The sequence below is a fragment of the Lathamus discolor genome, chromosome 2, assembly GCF_037157495.1.
Source record: "Lathamus discolor isolate bLatDis1 chromosome 2, bLatDis1.hap1, whole genome shotgun sequence".
Lineage (NCBI taxonomy): Eukaryota > Metazoa > Chordata > Aves > Psittaciformes > Psittacidae > Lathamus > Lathamus discolor.
Genome location: NC_088885.1, coordinates 10,481,594 through 10,499,423, shown reverse-complemented (window position 1 = coordinate 10,499,423; position 17,830 = coordinate 10,481,594). Strand labels below are relative to the sequence as shown.

The following is a 17,830-nucleotide window of genomic DNA, read 5'->3' as shown; positions in this document are numbered from 1 at the left end:
TCTCTGTATATTTTTGTAACGTGTTTTCTCTTAAATAGGGTTGAGGTTGATGGAGAAGTACAATATTATTGTTCACTGTGTTTTGTGGTCTGCTCTTGGGCCATTCCACCTGTGTTGGATACTCAGTCAGCTCCAGTATGATACACTGCAATTTGCTTTTTGTGGCTGGACCCTACCAGTATCCCAGGTTATCAATAAACTGATGGGCAGTGGAAATATTGGTGGGCTGCCACCCATCTAAGCTCACTCAGTATGAGGATTTTGCAGTGAAGCTGAAGGTCCATTGCTTGTCTTTTGTTTCCTTTCAGTTTCTCCCTAAGTTTAATGAATATGATGCTTAATCTTACACAGTCTGAAATGTTTGTTGTAGTTAACACCATTCTGATTTATTTAAACACATGTATTTCAGCACTGAAGTGTGTGACAATGTCTAGCCCTACTGGAACATATAGTGTGCTGTTAAAACGGGTAAGATACATACTTGGTACCAAACAGTGAAACAAATCAACTAATAAAATGTTGGCAAAACCAGAGAGGTTTTGGTGGCAAAAACGGTGTTTTAAAATGTGGCTGATGTTGGTTCTGGAACACATGCTGAGTTAACCTCATTGAACTTTTCCCCAGGAATTGATGCGCTTACAATTGGCGGGTCATTATGCTGCTCCACCTGTGTAGTGTTAAGGTCAGTGTGTTTTTCTGATTATAAACCCCATCCATACCATTCCATTATAAATTCACTACCATTCATATAATGGAATGTGCCAAAGCTCGGAGCTCGTTGCAGCTGCCCCCGGTCCATGTTTAAGATCAAACAAAGTGGTTCAGGTAATTTGAACACCTTTTCAACAACGCCTCCAGTCAAGCTTCATTTGAAGTGATCTTTTGTTGTTTGCGTTTTGTTCTCTTTCTTTTGTAACCTGCTAAGCATCCATCTGATGTCAGTGTTGGTTTTGTTTTGTGTGGCCTGCCCAAGAATTCTTATTGAATCAAGACATGGTAATTACAAGATCATAGCAAGGAGGTCCTGGGAGCAGCCGGCAACTGTGACATTGCAGTTGCACGCATCCATGCCTAGGCAAAGCACATCAACCACTCACCTTCACAAGGCGTTTTCTGAAACCTGCAGCTTCTAACCGTGAATTAATTCAGAGTCATCACGACACACAGATCAGCCATCACGGTAGACACTAATGTGTGAGATGCAGGAATGTGTGACTGGCACTAACCACTTACCAGGGGAACCTTTGAGATCACTTGCATGCATAACACACTGCTGCTGTATGCATCTTCCTGCACAGCTTAGTCTTCTGTATTGCACTGCGTTATCAAAGAGAGCCAGAATGTGCATTCAAGCTTATCAAGTGTTATTTCTGTCACTGAAATGTTATGGTTGGGGCTTTTGTCTGTGTGTTTGCTTCTGCCTTTTTCTTTGTCATTAATCATCCAAATAACTTCATTTCTGCAACGAGGAAGAATTCAGTGAACAGCCATATATGTAATAGGTCATTATGTTCTTCCAGTTTCATGAGGACGTATCCTTTCTGTGTTGAGTTTTGCTCTTTGTAGTAGCCAGTAAGAGCCTCAGGCACTGACACTTTTACTGGGAGGTATTTGGAGCCTCTGTGCAAGTTAAGCAGTACTGTAATTGCTGGGGAAATACCTGCAGGCTCTGGATGATGACAACTGAGAGGTTGTGTGACCATGTCCAGCAGCACTCCTCCTTTCACCTCTCTGTAGCTGCAAACTCAGTGGGATTCTGCATTAAACATGATGTGACACCTTCCTGGATGTATGTGCTATATACAGTGCATACAGTCTCACATAATGTGGTGAAGAGTCACAGGAAGACTAGCTTATGAAAACTCTTCACATCCCGACATTTCACATGACAATAGTCTGAATTTTGCAGCTGTTGCATCAGGTAAGTACATCTTCAGAGGTGAAAAGTATTTCAGTGGTTTTCAGTTAGTTCCAAAACTAAAGGAAATATCCTCCCAAAAAGATCATAGAGGTCATGGTAGGGTTGCATGGTTTTTTTTACCAAGTGAAAAGACTCAAAGGGCCTGTTTAAAAGTAGAAGGGATATGAAAAGGATCGAGAATAGGGTTTGTTTTAGTAAAGCAGAGTGCAAAATGTCTGTTTAACTTATGAGCAAACCCATATTTTACTTGGCCTCCAGAAGGCTCCATTTTGCGTCATTTCCAAGTTCACCGGTGATGATGAATGTTCCAGATTTTTAAACAAGTGCATTCCTCACCACTACCTGAGTGTCTTAACGAATTTGGGCCCTTGCATGCAACACACAGGAGATCCTGGAAGTTGGATTAATACACCCCCCCAAGAGCCCTGCCAGAGATAGGTTGCTGACGTGACAGCAGGAGGAAAGTAAATGAACTACGTGCTGCAGCATGTTCAACAGGCTGTAATGACTTGTCTCCTTATAGGGGAGTCTTCTGGTTAAGATAAGTCTGCTTCTCAGTCTACGTGGGCAGCTGTAATCAGATGTACGAAAGTGATGCACATCAAAAGTACTTGTCACAAAGTGCTGTCTGTTAGATATATCACCTACCTCGTTCTTGCAAGGAGGTTTGATAAGTTTGACAAGCAAACCAGATGCACTATTTAGTCTATAGCAATGAACAGCATGTATCTGCAAGGGCATTTACTTGACCTTGCAGATAAGCCCTTTGAGTTGTATGTAGGCATTTGAGATAAGTATTAGCAGTGTGAAGACTGGACTGGTGCAGGGAATGCAGGACCCTTCCAAATCCTAGAGGGGGTCTGAGCACTCTTCACAGCCTTGTGTTTAAGTACCTAATTTAGTTTCTTATATTAGTTTCCCTATATGTACCCTTTGCTCAACAGAGCAAAGTCATTATCTTGCTGGTATTTTAGGGCACCCTTTTCTCTCCCTTAACTGTCCAGCCAGTATAGAAAAGTTAGCCTTATGCAAGTGACCAAAGCTCAATGCAGACTACAAATATGGAATGGAAAGGTACAAACATAGCTGAAAAAAAATGTTATGGTACAATTAAAAGAAAGTTTCAGTTAGAAAGGAATTAGTGCAATAGTAGATGGTGGTTTCTGCAAGTGATTTCTGACTTTAAAAAGGTCTTCCATAGATGAGGCGAAGACCAGCATCTTAGCCTTTTGGTTTGGATTTAGTCCTTTGTTAGGAAAGAAGATCGATCCATCACTTATGAAAATCAGCTTCTGTGTGAGCTTTGTGTTTGTATTTGGTCGTCTGTGCCACTGTAGAACCACAGAATGTTTTGTGTTGGAAGGGATCTTAAAGCTCATCCAGTTCCAACCCCTGCCACGGGCAGGGACACCTTCCACTAGAGCAGGTTGCTCCAAGCCCCTGGGTCCAACCTGGCCTTGAACACTGCCAGGGATGGGGCAGCCACATCTGCTCTGGGCACCCTGTGCCAGCGCCTCTGCACCCTCACAGGGAAGAGCTTCTGCCTAAGAGCTCACCTCAGTCTCCCCTCTGTCAGGTTAAAGCCATTCCCCTTGTCCTGTCCCTACAGGCCTTTTTCCGTAGCCTCTCTCCAGGTTTCTTGTAGCCCTTTAGGCACTGGGAGCTGCTCTATGGTCTCCCCTGAGCCTCCTCTTCTCCAGGCTGAACAAGCCCAGCTTTCTGTGTGTCATTATAGCATATGTGCTTTTATAGTATGCTGTGTGTTTACATGAAGACACCCAGCAATGTTTTAGTACAAAAATACCTGGTTTTAGTTGATCATGTGTGGAGTTCATCCTTTTAATCACACAAGTTATTTATGGAGAAAAGACCAAACATTGTTCGTGTAGAGTTGCTACCTGTGGTTTGTTTAGGACTCAACATACAGAAACCTTTCAAACATGCTTTTTCAGTGTAGTTCTTGAGCAAAAATAAGTAACAGATAATCAGTTACAAGAATTCTGTTTTTATAAAACAGGACACACAGGCGGAAACTCTGCTGTGAAAGCTTTTTCCCAGCCTAAGCATTCCCATGTATCCAAAATAAAGCAGTTTGCAACCCATTTGTCTTACACTTTATGTACCCTCATTGCCTTTCTTTTTGCTAATGATAACCAAACAGACATGAAGAGTGTGTTTTGAACTTTGCAACCCTTCTCAGATCTTTGTCTCATAGGCAAAGAGCTGGCAGATCCACCAAAATCCATTTGGGTGCAAATGACTTGTCAGTCCCGGTGTAAAGGTTGGACTTGATGATCTTAAAGGTCTTTTCCAACCTAGCTGACCTGTATTCTATGGAAAGGGGAGGGTGGTTAGCCAACCTGCAAGCAGGAAAGGACTCCCACAACTTGTCCTGTAGACTCTAAGCTAGGTGCTGGCTGTGCCAGTGAAGGCAGCAAATGGAAGGCAGTGGTAGGAGGAGAGCTGGAGCTGTGAACCAGAGCTCTTGCTCTCCTAATGTCTTCTTAATTAGAATAATGTAAGTGTTGGCTGGGCTGATAGTTGTATCTTACTAGAGAAATTAAGAAATAGATTAATTTCTGGCACAGCTCCCCCTTCCTGTTTACTTCAGTCCCTATTTCCAGCACCAGTTTAATTGAAGGAACAATTCTCTGTATTTGCTTATGACCTGACAGCTTTGTAAGGAAATAACTATACGTTTGGGAAAGCACAAGGGGATTTAAGGGCACCAGCAGAAAGAGATGTGTATTGAAAGCCAGCACAACTGAACAATGCTATCATTCCACTTATTACTACAAGGGCTCTTGTAAGGAGATGTGATATATTTGCTCTTCTTCCCATTCTATCTTGGAAGTGAAAGGCTGTGAATATTTAGGAATTTAATCTAACCTGGAGTGTTTAGGAGTTTAAATGAACCCCAAATGACCCAGTGGGACAGGATGTGCTTCAAAGTCTGTTGAAGTCAAGAGAAGTTCATCCATCTCATCCAAGACACGTGAGATCAGGCCTCTGCTGAATTCACTTCGGAAGAACTGGGAAGTTTTACATAGATCTGTACCAGTATGTGCAAGCTGCACTGTGTGGCTTTTGATGCCACTTTAAAACCTCTTTGTGCTCTACTGCCTGTTGTCAGCTAGAAGCTCCTGGGCCTTTTTGAATATCTAAGGTAAAAGGCTTTATCATTTCTTTTGGTAAAATACAGATACACTTTTAACTTCCAGGTTTTCCACACTGAGCACCTCCATTGCTTCCAGAGTATTTTGCAGCTTTGCCCCTTGAATGACATGTGGAAATACTTTGGTTTTGACATGCACAAATATTTTGATTTTACTGGGAAATGCAAGTCTTTTCTCAAAATGTGGTCCATCGCTTTAAACCCAACTGAAAAAATGCATTATCTTATTATGATAAAAGACTAATTAAAGTCAATAAATGTTTAAATCTATTAATATTTAACAATTTATAGAGCTAGCCTTAGTATAAAAAGCAGTCTTCTACAAAACAGGGGGGAAGCTGTGTCAAATACATTATCTCTGACTCCTGTGTGAATATATACTGTAATTGCATTGGGACATTAAAAAACATAAATGAGGGTGGTTTCTATACTTTGCAATTTAAATTAGTCCATTCTTCATGACACTGAGTTTCCACCTCTATGAATTTCTTTGCTTCTTGAAGAAAGATTATACCCTTGATGCCTCCTTTAGGATGTGAGATAAAATTCACGTTGGGTCTACTAGTAAGCTGGAAATCTGTTGCAGAATCCACCTGGAAAATACAAGTCTGTGGTGTTTCATTTGTAACTCAGATTTTCCACAGGGTGAGAACATGCTGGACACAATGTAGACAAAACCCTGATTAGAAAGAGTGAAGCTAGAAAGGGAATAGTGTTGTGTGATGTATTAGATCAGGCCCTGTTCACATGGAAGTCGCTTTACTTAGATTTCTGTTACGTTTTTGTACTGGCTTTAGCAATGCCCAGACACCCATCTCTGCAGAGCTGTACACCTGAGGAAATTCCCTTCTGTGAGTGATCGATTAAATCAGTGAGGCTGTTAATCATCTTGTTAATAGCCCGTCTTCCTGGGTTGATCAGACTTCTCCGCTTGTGCTGTCTCTCCATCTTTCGCTCCCTTACCTAATTACTGTTGAAGCCCTTGGCTAATTCCAAGCGAAAGAGAGAGGAGTAGTTGTCTTTGAGATAATTATGTTTCTACAAGTCTCAGGAGTTGGAGAGAGGAGGGAGACCCAAGCTGGGCCTGGGGGAAAGGCAGGTAGAGCCTGTCCATCACCACTCCAGCAGCTGGGAATGTCGCTGGGATTCTCTCTATCTTTGACAGGAAAAAGCTGGAACTTCAGTAGAGGTTTGTTGGTGAAGAAGGACAGAGCTCTGCAGGAAAACAGCTTCATTAATTCCACTGCTAACAGGGCTGTTTGTTTTTGTTTCCAGGAATGCTTTCTGAATCACACCTGAATGTGTTTAATACAAGCATTTGGCTTCTGGTTAAAGGTTAGAAAAATAGAGCAATCGAGTTAATTTATCACCAATATCGAGAGAAGTAGTACCAGAAACAACATTAGTGTGTGGCCATGGAGGTAATGCATTACCAGTGACAAATCTGTCACATTAGTGTCTTTCTGGTTTGCAGGTCTAATGCTGTGGTGGGTTGGCCCTGGGTGGATGCCAGGTGCCCACCAAAGCCAAACCCTCCCTTCTTCCTCGACTTGTCTTTGCTCCTAGATTCTCTACCTCCTCACCCAAAGCAGTGCAAGGGGACGGGGAATGGGGAGTTTGGTCAGTTCATCGCATGCTGTCTCTGCTGCTCCTTCCTCCTCAGGGGGAGGACCCCTCATGCTGTTCCTCTGCTTCAGTGTGGGGTCCTCCATGGGCTGCAGGGGCACAGCCTGCTACACCATGATCTGCACCATTGGCTGCAGGGGAATCTCTGCTCCGGTGCCTGGAGCACTTCCACCTCCTCCTGCACTGACCTTAGTGTCTGCAGGGCTGTTCCTCTCACACATTCTCACTCCTCTCTCCAGCTGCAGTTGCTCCAACACAGTAGCAACTCCCCCTTCTTACATAGGTTCTCCTAGGGGTGCTACCGCTGTTGCTGATGGGCTTAGCCTTGGCCAGTGGTGGGTCTGTCTTGGATCCAGTTGGCATTGGCTCACAGAAGCCACCCCTGTAGCCCCCTGCTACCAAAACATTGGCATGCAAATCCAGTATATACACACAAACAAATTCTTGCAGTGCTTGAGAGCCCTTAATGGAAATACTTGCTCAAAAGTCAAGTTTTAACCTCATTGACATTCCAGCTTTACAGCCTAAGGTTGAGTAGCGTTTTGTCCAGTAATACCATCACTTTAAAAGTAGCATCTGTGGATCAAAGCATTGCTTCATTGATTTGTGCATGGAATTGGACAGGAGGCAGTTCTCATCGTCCTTAGGAGACTAGAAGTGAGTCCCACACCAAGACATCGAAGCAGGGTCTGGCTGCTTGCGTGTCTGCAGCCTTGCTGCCTGGTGATGTGAGTGTCTCGGTCTTTCTTTCAGAACTCAGGTTTAAGGCCTGCAGACACATTCAGTGTTCCAACTTGCTTACTTGTGCAGGCTTCTATAAATACTACCTACTTAAACTGTAGACTTTCATCACAATGCCCTAGAACCTAATTCTGGATGGATTTAGGACACTTCCTTGACAGAGGTGTTGTTATCAAAAAAATAGGTTAAAAATGTTCTACTTGGGGCCTTACTTCAAGTGTAGTGTTAAAAACTGTAATTACTTCTCTTCTGTGAGAATTCAGTGGCAGCAAAAAAGCGCTGGGTTAAGGCTAAGTGTCCTCATTTAAGTTAAATGTGACTAAACCTTCATTCAGAACCATTCTTGTACTTTTGTTTGTGGATGAGTGGAATAGAACATCTCCAGTCACCTCTGCAGATGTTCTTCCTCTTTGAAAACTCTCATGAGACCTTTCAAACTGAAGTAAAAAAGTAAATTAGAACCTCATGGAGTAATGTGAGCATTACGCATGATGACTGTGCATATGGCTGTGTGACACAGCATAGTAGTACCTAATTACTGTATTGTGGGTGTACTAGCAGCACAGTAGGTATGGGTAAAGTTCAGATACTGTCAGAATGGGACTTGCCCAGCTCTGTGTGCAGGTCCTGTTTGTCTTGGGGGTAGTCAGTGGGGCTTGTCTCTGGTTGGAGGAGCCTGCACCAGTTTGCTCTTCATCTCCTTGATCTAGTTCTCTTCTGGTTGTTCTGTGCAGTTTCTGCTTTGAAAATCTGCTCTGTGCCCATACTTGTTTTCCAGAGGGAACTACCAGGCTACCTTTCATCTAACCTTGGCTAGCAGGTTCCCAGAAAACCTTCAGCATATAGCTCAGAACCGGCTTGCAGTGATCCAGAGGAAAGCAGAGTCTCTGAATGCAGCTTCTCTCATGTAAGATTGTTTTTGTGCCCTAGATAAAGCCAGTTTTAGAGACTGTAATACCAGAACTACTCACTTCCTCTTGGGATAGCTTCCCCAGTTTCTTTGCTTTCTCATTAATACAATTAGAATAGCAATTTAATATGATTTATACAATCAAAACATAAACAGCTTTTAATAAAGATGAAGCAGTAAGGAGCAAACTGGTTTGGAGAGAGCTATCAGAGGCTAGTTTTACCTGCCCAGGAAGTGAGAAATCTCACCCTTTAAACTATGTCTTGTGGGTTTAATTATTGAGGATTATTAAGAATAAATTATCGGAGCTGTGGCAGTACTAAACATAAACCAGTTTTCGTTTGCTGTTTTTCAGTGCAGAATAAGAACTCTTAATCCTCAAAACCTTTGTTAGAATAGGTTTTTCTTGAAAACAAACCTGCACGCACAGAATGAACTTTAGATAGATGTATTTTTAAGGAAATTATTACAAAAGATAGAGGGATTTTGTCATCATATCCCCAAGAGTGCGCAGACATAAGTAATCAGTCTGTCGAGAACAAGCTTGAATGTGAAAGTCAGACTCTTAATATTGCAAGCAGTTTTCATTCTGCCCTCCAGTGACAGGAGACAAAAACCGTGCAGTAACGATGAATACGCTTCAGTGGCTGGGGTTGCAGTTTAAATCCATGAGGGGCTTCTTTTCTTTGGAAAAAATAAATGAGGTGTGGTGGATTCTATTATTATAATTGCATAGGAAAAAACAGTCAGATACCATGGTCTAAAAGGAATCATGTTTGAAATGAATCCTTACCTGTCAAATGACATGTTTGTTCCTAGGGTTTGAGATCTTATTCTATAGTAGTTCTGTGATCTGTGTTCTAAAACGCAGCTTGCTGTTCTACACGTTTGTCTAATGGGTTTTCCAACAGAAGAGGTTGTAGCACGGACAAAAACGTTTGAAGTGCTTCAGTTAAAATATGACCTCTTGATTTTCCAGGTCTGGATTAGCCCTTGTTGACTGCAGCTGTTGATGATACAGTTTTTCCTTTGCTTTACAAAGTCACTGGAGTCAGAGGGAGTTTTGCCTTTGATTTTATCAGAACCAGGATCAAGAATACTCAAGTAGTTGCATTTCTGTATTTGTCTGCAGGTAATATCATAATAACAGGAATTCTGGAGCCACTCTAATTGTAAAATGTAAGGGAATATTCTAGGCCTAATTGAAAGGTAGAAGATGGAGCTGAGGGCATGTTCCAAAGGTAGCGTCTGGTTCAGAGACTGGTTTGTTGCAATAGTTTGTTGTTGTTTGTAGATCAAAGGAGTGATTGATATAGGCATGAATACTCGATAGGCTGCTAATACCTACTTACCTCACTGCCTGAGGAGGTTAAGATACTGACACTTCAAACCACTTTTCTCTTAAAGAAATACAGAAGGGGGTAAACAGCATGAGACAGTTCAGGGGCAATGAATGAAATATGAATTTAAAATGTTCTCTTTGCTGTGGAGTGGCAGTTAGCTGAAAGGAGCCATGAGTGAAAAGGCCCTTCTTCCATCCCTCCTTGGTTTTGTGTGTTTATTATTTCCACGTCTTAATGCAGTGCCTATCCTATGGGTGGTACAGCAAATGATGCCTTGTGCCCTGTCCCTTCCTACCTATGGGTGAGGGGAGGGTGGCGATATTGAGGAGTGAAGAAGAGGAATTATGCCCTAAAGATAAAAAGGGATGGAGAGGAGAGGAAGAGGCATGGTCACCTGGGAATATGGTACTGGCCGCCTTGATGTGAGGGACATAGCACAGGAGAAATGGGGCCCTTGCTGATGGCCTGGAATAAAGGCAGGGAAATCATACGCAGCTCCTGCAGGGAACTGCAGTCATGGAGACAGAAATTTTACAAGTCATAGCAGCAATGAACCTCTTGTGGTGTGTGTATGTGGATCCCTTTGAGTGCACACAGGAGAGTTCAGGCAGAGAGGGAAGTATAGGTGGTGGGAGTACTGCCTGGGTAGATCCGAGCTCTGCAGGGTAAATCCTTTGATACATACACACATGAAGCTTTTGCTTGCAAAGATTCATACATGTGTCTGAAGGGAGTTTGATACTAAAGTCTTCACTTTGTGTTTGTTTGCTTTCTGTTGCCTTTGGGGGGTGGGTAGTTTATATGTGATAACTGTGCATGAGACCTGTGTAATACATTAAACACCTTTTCTTCTATCTGGTAGCACTGCAGACATCACAAGAGCTTTGTTTTTTAGCAGTGGTAGAAGGTATAATACATTCTTACTGGTAGGGATTTTTGTAACTCATATGTCATAAGAAATTAAGAGGTTTTCCTTGTAAAATGATTTCAGAGGAGTCTTTGGACTCTGGGGAAGGGATATGGGAAATGTGGGACTGCTTCTGAGCAGTGAAATGACTGTACCTGACAGTTCTGGGAAACACTGTACGTTACTGGGTATCTTTCTGCAACTCATATTCACTCTACATCATTTCATTAGAGGTCTGTTAAATTTTGGAAGATGTCTTCACAGGTTTTCCTGTAAACCCTTGCTACATTTACTGGTACCCTTTTGAAAAGGTCTGTACGTAAAATGTATACATTATGCTGAGTATTTTCTTTGATTTTTCTCTGCTTTGATTTTCTCTGTGTGTACTGTCGAGTTTGCAGTGTTAGAGCTGCCTAGAAAATCAGACTGCTCTTAAATAATCAGGCAGTAGTTTAGTATGGGTTTTTAATATGCCTTATTTCTGTTTCACATCCCTGAATGTACTTGCAGTACACATTTTCTGTTACCCTCAGCAGTGCCTTGCCCATTTATCTTCGTATATAAATATAAAATCTTATAGCTTGAGAGGTTCATACACAGGTCTGGCTCCTTCCTATCTAGCTGATGTGGTTTAACCCCAGCCAGCAACTAACAGTAGCCTAACATAGCTAACCTAGGATCCCAACAGCCCGTGACTGCTTAAAAAGGTAATAAAAAGAGGTGGAACTAAATCCTCTCTGGAAAATCCTTACCTCAGTCTCAGTCTTTTTCAGGAGAAGCCTATTTCTTCCCTTTGAGTATACAGGGAGTCTTGGGAACCTGCATTCCTAAAGTAGGTGACTGAAGTACTCAAAGCTTGAGCTGGAGCAATCTGGGCCCATTAGTGCTGTTAAAGATGGTTAATCTTCTGCATGGGTGTTGTACTTGAACTGGTTATAAAAATCCACCGGGTAAGAGACGTCTGTTACCATATGCTGTGCAGAAACTGCAACAGGGCATCCACCACAGGGCTTCTCAGTAGGAGTTTCACTTGATCACTTTACAGAAGAGCATCAGTGTTTTCAGCCTCCAGAGAAGAAGAGAGTCCCTGTTCTTACCTCCTGCCTCCCAAAATCCCTTTGGAGTAAACAAGCATTCCTGGGAGACAAGCAGAGTGCAGCTGTGCAGTGGACCTGATGAATGCGGTGATGATCCTTAGATAGATCAATGTGGGGGCACACAGGGTTTTGGAGACAGCTCTCTACTGAGCATGATGCTTCTCTGCTTTAAATAGCAGGGTAAACCAGTACCAGTGCCTGGTACAGAATGGCTGCTTTTCTTCTTGCAGTGATTATTGCTCATAAACATTATCCTTGGGTTTGAAAAGATGAGGAATAGAGAGTTTCAGTCTGCAGCACCACAATCACCAGGACTCTGTATCTGTGAAGCTGATGTGGTCCACACTGGCCTTTACAGACATGAGGATGCTTGTAACAGAGGGGTGTTGTCCTACCAACGGGTGCTTTGTTTTGCACTTGTTGAGAGGTGGTCACTGTCCTGCCTCTGTCTGGTACCACAGCAGCACTTCTCTGCCTGCTTCTAATGTTTAAAACCAACCAAGTCAAAAATACGTAGTTCTTGTTAGAGCACCAGCAAAGGCAAGTGTTGTGGGCTTTAGAGTATTAGATAGTAGCACATGAGCAGATCCTAAGGTTATTTCTTCATTTTCACAGTGTGGAATAGACCAGAATAAAGCTGTGCAGTGTTGTCATGGTTTAAGATGTTACCATGTTGACTCTTCTATTATTACCTTGTTCTCTTTTTGAGATGTTTCTATTGCATGTTTACCACATTCTTAAGTACCTGAATGTGTCCTTTAAACACATTGGCAATGTTTTCAGACTTTTTTCTGTAACAGGTAAGTCAGATGGCTGCTTCTCACCCCTTGTTGTGCCAAACTGCTGAGACAAGGCTGTTCTCAGCTACTGATTTCAAGAGAAATTAAGAAATTAATTCTGTCCTTTGCTGCATTCTGTTGCAGAAACTTCCCAGTACTTTATGTAGTGAACTCAGATGGATTATCACTGTGCAAATGTGTTGAATGTAAGGTTGTTAATCGTTCCTTGTTAGACAGAAGTAGGCTACCATGTAGAAGCTTGGAGTGATCTCAGCTAAAGCTGGTAAAATGTCACCTTTATCAGAAACTTGTTTTGTTTATATCCTTATAGGAGTACAAATCTTAATTCTTGGAATCATGTAATTGGAAATAAGATGTGTGTATCTTTCAGCGTGCTCTCTTGGGTTCATTAGACAGCATTCTTTTTTACTTGTTCCAGAAAGAAAAGGAAAAAAAAATCTCCTTTTTTCCCTTTCTTTTTCTGAATTCCAAGAATTTCCCTCCAGTCATTGCTCCATATTCCAGCTTCCATCTGCTTGTGCCCAGGAGATTGTTTAAGTGCTCTCAGAAAATGTGGACTGCTCTTAAATGTATTTTTCCTTTGTAGATGCTAAGAGTGCTCCTGGTTACTGGGCTGCCAGCTTTTGCTGCCTTATGACTAATAGACCTACATCAGGAATCAATCCCAGGCACCAGCACTGAACCTTGCTGGGTTGAACTTGAGGCCAGCTCTTTCATTTTGATTCTCATTTGTGCAATGATTTGCACATCATTGAAGCAAAGTTAAATGTAAGAGGATACATTAACATAGCAGTGCAGCTAGGCTGGAAGCACACAAAGGTCAGAAAATGGAAAAATGAGCTACCTAATAATGTCCATTTGCTCCACTGCTGATGTATAATGGCTTTGCTTTTCAATTGCTGTTTATTATAGCCATATATATATATATATTCTGCCTTAGATGTGCAATATTGAGACAAATGCACTTGAAGCTCTCTAGTGTTATAATAGCATGCATCCCTGTGAAATGTTTGCAGCCTTCATTTCAGTCTTCCCAAGAGTAGCAGTTTCATCTATGTGCTCTATAATATCTTGCAGGGAAAAGGGGGTCAGTAGATGGTGGAAGCCTGTGTGTCCCTTGTGCTGTTAAATGATTCCTTTGGAGCACTGAGAAAACCATTGTTGTGCCTCTCAAACAAATTGAGAGCTCCAAACCCTTTGACTTCATAGCATTCTCCAATCCCAGTCTTGATGATTTTCATGTTGTGTTCAGCAAGTGAGATGCTGCATCATTTGCACTATGTATTACCTCAGTATTTTGCTCTGGGTGTTCACACCTGGGCCGGGACTAAGTTTTTCGCATCCAGCCAATTAAACCTTTCATACAGACTGCTAGAACCTTCTGTTTCTGTTAGTACAGTATCCTTCTTGATACACACGATCCTACCTTCCTGAACACTGCTCAGAAGACTTCTGCTTGCAACTTACCACTTTCACCAGGTTACCCTATGGTTTTTGTGTCTGCCTTGGCTCCTCCTTGTCTTTTGCAAAAGGCACAGACCCTGCAAATGAGGGAGAAAAGCTCATCAGGAGAACCCTCATCTCTGGAGCAAACAAGACTGACTCCACGTCTGGTTTGCCTGTGATGTCAGACTTGACTACTGGCCTATTAAATTTTCAGGTGGATAAATGTGCTGTGTCCCAGCCTTCCCGCCACACAAAACCATCTCATTGTTTTTCTCGGTACTCGCCCTTGAAACTCTGGTTGCAATGATGCTTGCAGACATCTGAATGACTACGTGTGCCTCAGTTTGAGCCCACTGTCATGCTGGCTAGTATTTTCACCATGTTCCCTTTAATTTCTTCATCTGCCAATGCTCCAGTGGTGGGTTGTATTTCGATCGTATAGTATCTTTGGTATGGACAGTAAAAGTCTGTTTGTATCACCATCCTGACTGGCACAAATACTTCTTCTCTGACAAAGCAGCAATAGGAAGTAACAGTGTCAGTCCAGATATCGGAAAGACAGCTCTTAATTGTCTGAACAGGTAAGCGAGTTGCATCCTTGCAGATGCTTAGCTGAGACCTATCCTCTGTATTGCTAAAGCATCACTTACCTTTCTGGAATGAATTAAAATGATAAATTAAAGTCCCTAACATGAAGCCCTTCAGCTTTCCAGGGGAGGTTGCCGCATGGCAGCTCTGAACCCCGTGGTGAAATTCAGCTGGCAGTAATGGTCTGCAGTTCGCCAGCCAGAGGGATTCCTCTTGTCTCAGAGAGGGACACGCTAGGGTTTTCTGAGGTGGTGAAGGAAGAGGCTCTCTGCTGTCCCAGTGCCAAACAGCAACTGGGCAAGGAGAGAGGTGTCAGTGGGAAAGGGAAAGAACGTGGAAAGAAAATCTGTGTTATTTCTTGGCATTAGTGATTAAAGGTTTTCTATGTGTACATTTTTGAGATCAGTTTTCTTTACAATCGAATCTCACCTGTAATTTCCTTTGCATTTATATGAGGATTAAAAAACCTTGAATTAAGTTTTGACCTTTTTTTTCCATAGAGGGACTGAGTGACACAAATAAGGTAAGCTCTGCCCTCCAGATCCTCTAAAAAATCTCATTTTGAGCGGGACTTTTATGTGGCTGGATGATCTTTAGAGAGCTTTCCTGAACTTTGTGACAATCAGAAGGAGGGCCAGTGAGAGGGGAAAACATTCCTTTAGCAAGTTTTGCTCAGCACACTAATACTTTATAGCTAAATGCTTATTGTCGTAGCTGTCTGTACACAAAAGGGTATTAAAAAACCAAAATTACTAAATTCATTGGGGTAAATGCTTATTTCCGCTAGAGTAGCTGATAGCAATAGAAAACCTAGGTGATATTTGCATTTCCTGACATAATGTTAATTTAGAAATTGTCTCTTATACAGGTAATTGAGAATTGCTTGTGTGTTGTATTGCATATTATGTATGTCCAAATGAGGAATGTAAGGTGAAAGACCTTTATATTTGCTACTTGATGTGTGACTGGACATCAGTGATATGACTGAAATACTGTACATCCTTGTCACCTCATTCCTCCTGTCCTAGGTAAGTTCAGACATAGGAAATAGCCAAGTGCATCACTCACTAGTGCAGTATTGGCACCCTCAACTTAGGACAAGCTTGAGCTCACATGTTGATCATACCATATGCATGATGCACTTAAGTGTGGCAAGATGCAGAAATCTGGTAATCCAAGACAAAAAGGTTAAACAGTGTAAGGAGAAGACCACCTTTCCTCTTACATGCATAGACACCCTGAGCAGCAAAGGCTATTCTTGCTGCTAACCATCATACAAGTGGTGAGGGGAGTGGGTGGGAACCATGTTTGGTTCATTTGGGTCAGAAAGGGGGTCATTTGGTACAGAAGGTCCATGGGTGGGAATTCCTGTAAAAGGACTGGCTGTAGGAGCAGCTCTGAAGTGACTGTTTTGAGGCAGGAATAGAGGGATTTGTTTCTGCTGACAGCCAACCTTGATCTTACAACAGTCTTAAAATACCTAAAGGGGCTTACAGGAAATCTGGAGAGGGGCTTTTTTACAAGGGCCTGTAGTGACAGGACAAGGGGGAATGGCTTTAACCTGACAGAGAGGAGATTGAGATGAGACATTAGGAAGGAGTTCTTCCCTGTGAGGGTGCTGAGGCGCTGGCACAGGGTGCCCAGAGAAGCTGTGGCTGCCCCATCCCTGGCAGTGTTCAAGGCCGGGTTGGATGGGGCTTGGAGCAACCTGGTTGGGTGGAAGGTGTCTTACTATGGCTGGGATTCTTATCACCAGGGCTTGGGGGCTGTGTAAATGCTTCAGAGAGTTGCATGGAAAACGTGCAAAGCTGGTAATAAAATGTGGAGTGACTGTTTTTCCTAACCTCTTTTCTATTTATTCACACAGCCGTGCTTGTATTTTGATGACATTATTTAATCCAGTTAGTTATGTGTGACCGTGGTCCTGTTTGTGTGGGATTTTTTTCAGTTTAGGGATTTTCCTTTTTGCAGATGGATGTATTTGGGTAGAATCAGTGCTGGAAATACGAGCTACTCAGATTTCTGGAGAATGTCACTTCCTGGGTTGCTTTCAGATTATGCCATTTGTTCCACTGGCATCAACATACAGGAAAATGGGAGTTTGTGGAATTAGAACATAGTGATGAATTTACCATTTTCATTAAAGCTGGTTAAAGTCATGCTGAAGCTGAAAATAATCAAATGTTTATGTCTAATTTCATTTGAAAGTGTGCAGTTGATACTGTACATCCATTAACATTCAAAAATGAAAGTATCTGCAGAACCACTACTCCCTGGAGTAATTTGTCATGAGAAATAAAATGTCTGCTTTTGTACTGAAGTAGCTTTTGAGTAGCATGCTATGAGCGAAGGAACCCATGTTAATGGTACAGACTAATATAGAAGAGGGTGCTTGAAGATCTTCATGTTACTATCTCCCTATTATTCAACCCATAGTAGTCGTCTCGGGTACTGTTGTGACAGCAGATGCCTTCTTCGTTAAGAAACTCCTGTTGATTTTAAATGACTGACTTGGGTATGAGAGTTGCGTGTGTCCACAAGTGCTTCCCAGATTAGAAAATGTTCACAGCATGTGAGCCCCTGCTTTTTGATGAGAGATGCATTTCCTGCTCACAGGGAATATTGGTCTTTATACTATGAAATGAACTCTCTTTTCAAACAGTGAATAAACACAACGGAGAAAACAGGCAGCAAAGATATGATTAGATGCAGAGCAAATGCAACACTATGTACTTTGCTTCCTTCCCTTATTCCTGTATCCCTAAGGTAGCCTTTTGCATTCCTAGTTTCAATCTTGCCAACACGTAATGTAAGGTGTAACATTCCTGTTGGAGCTATTTTTGCGTATAAACCCTGTTTAATGCAGTAAGTGAGGATTTGGGTCAATGGACTGTAAGCATTGTAAGGCAGCATTTGTAAAGTGACAGCCTATTCTTGGGGTACAAACATGCCACTTGAAGTGTTTGTTCTCTGTACAATATTTATGCAAGAGCCGTAAGGCACAATGATAGGTTTCTTAATTATTGGTATTAATGAACAAATTATTTTTTCAGGACTTCCTGGTCTTCTGTGCTACCGCAACCTTAACAAAGCAAGGGTTAAAGAACTGCTTGGCTGGACAAAGAAGCTGTGATTTTTCTTCCGCTTAATTTGTTTGAGTTCAGAGGGATGATTTGACTTCTGATCATGTGAAAAGCATTTCATAGCATCCTGGAAAGCTGTCTGGTTTTGTATCTGATGGACTTGACAGCATGGTTGGCAACAGTGGGATAATGG

At 42.2% G+C, this 17,830-nt stretch overlaps 1 protein-coding gene across 5 annotated transcripts in view; it reads left to right on the top strand.

Annotated features, from left to right (window-relative positions):
* The window catches only part of HECW1 (HECT, C2 and WW domain containing E3 ubiquitin protein ligase 1), a 253,047-nt gene that overhangs the window by 60,403 nt on the left and 174,814 nt on the right, over nt 1–17,830 (top strand). Inside the window, exon 2 of one of the 5 annotated variants that reach the window (XM_065665694.1) lies at nt 625–682. The exons of the other annotated variants lie outside the window; for them this stretch is intronic. Within the exon in view, the coding sequence (XP_065521766.1) occupies nt 656–682 (27 nt within the window). The 5' untranslated portion in view covers nt 625–655. The remainder of the gene's footprint in view (nt 1–624; nt 683–17,830) is intronic. 5 annotated transcript variants of the gene reach the window in all.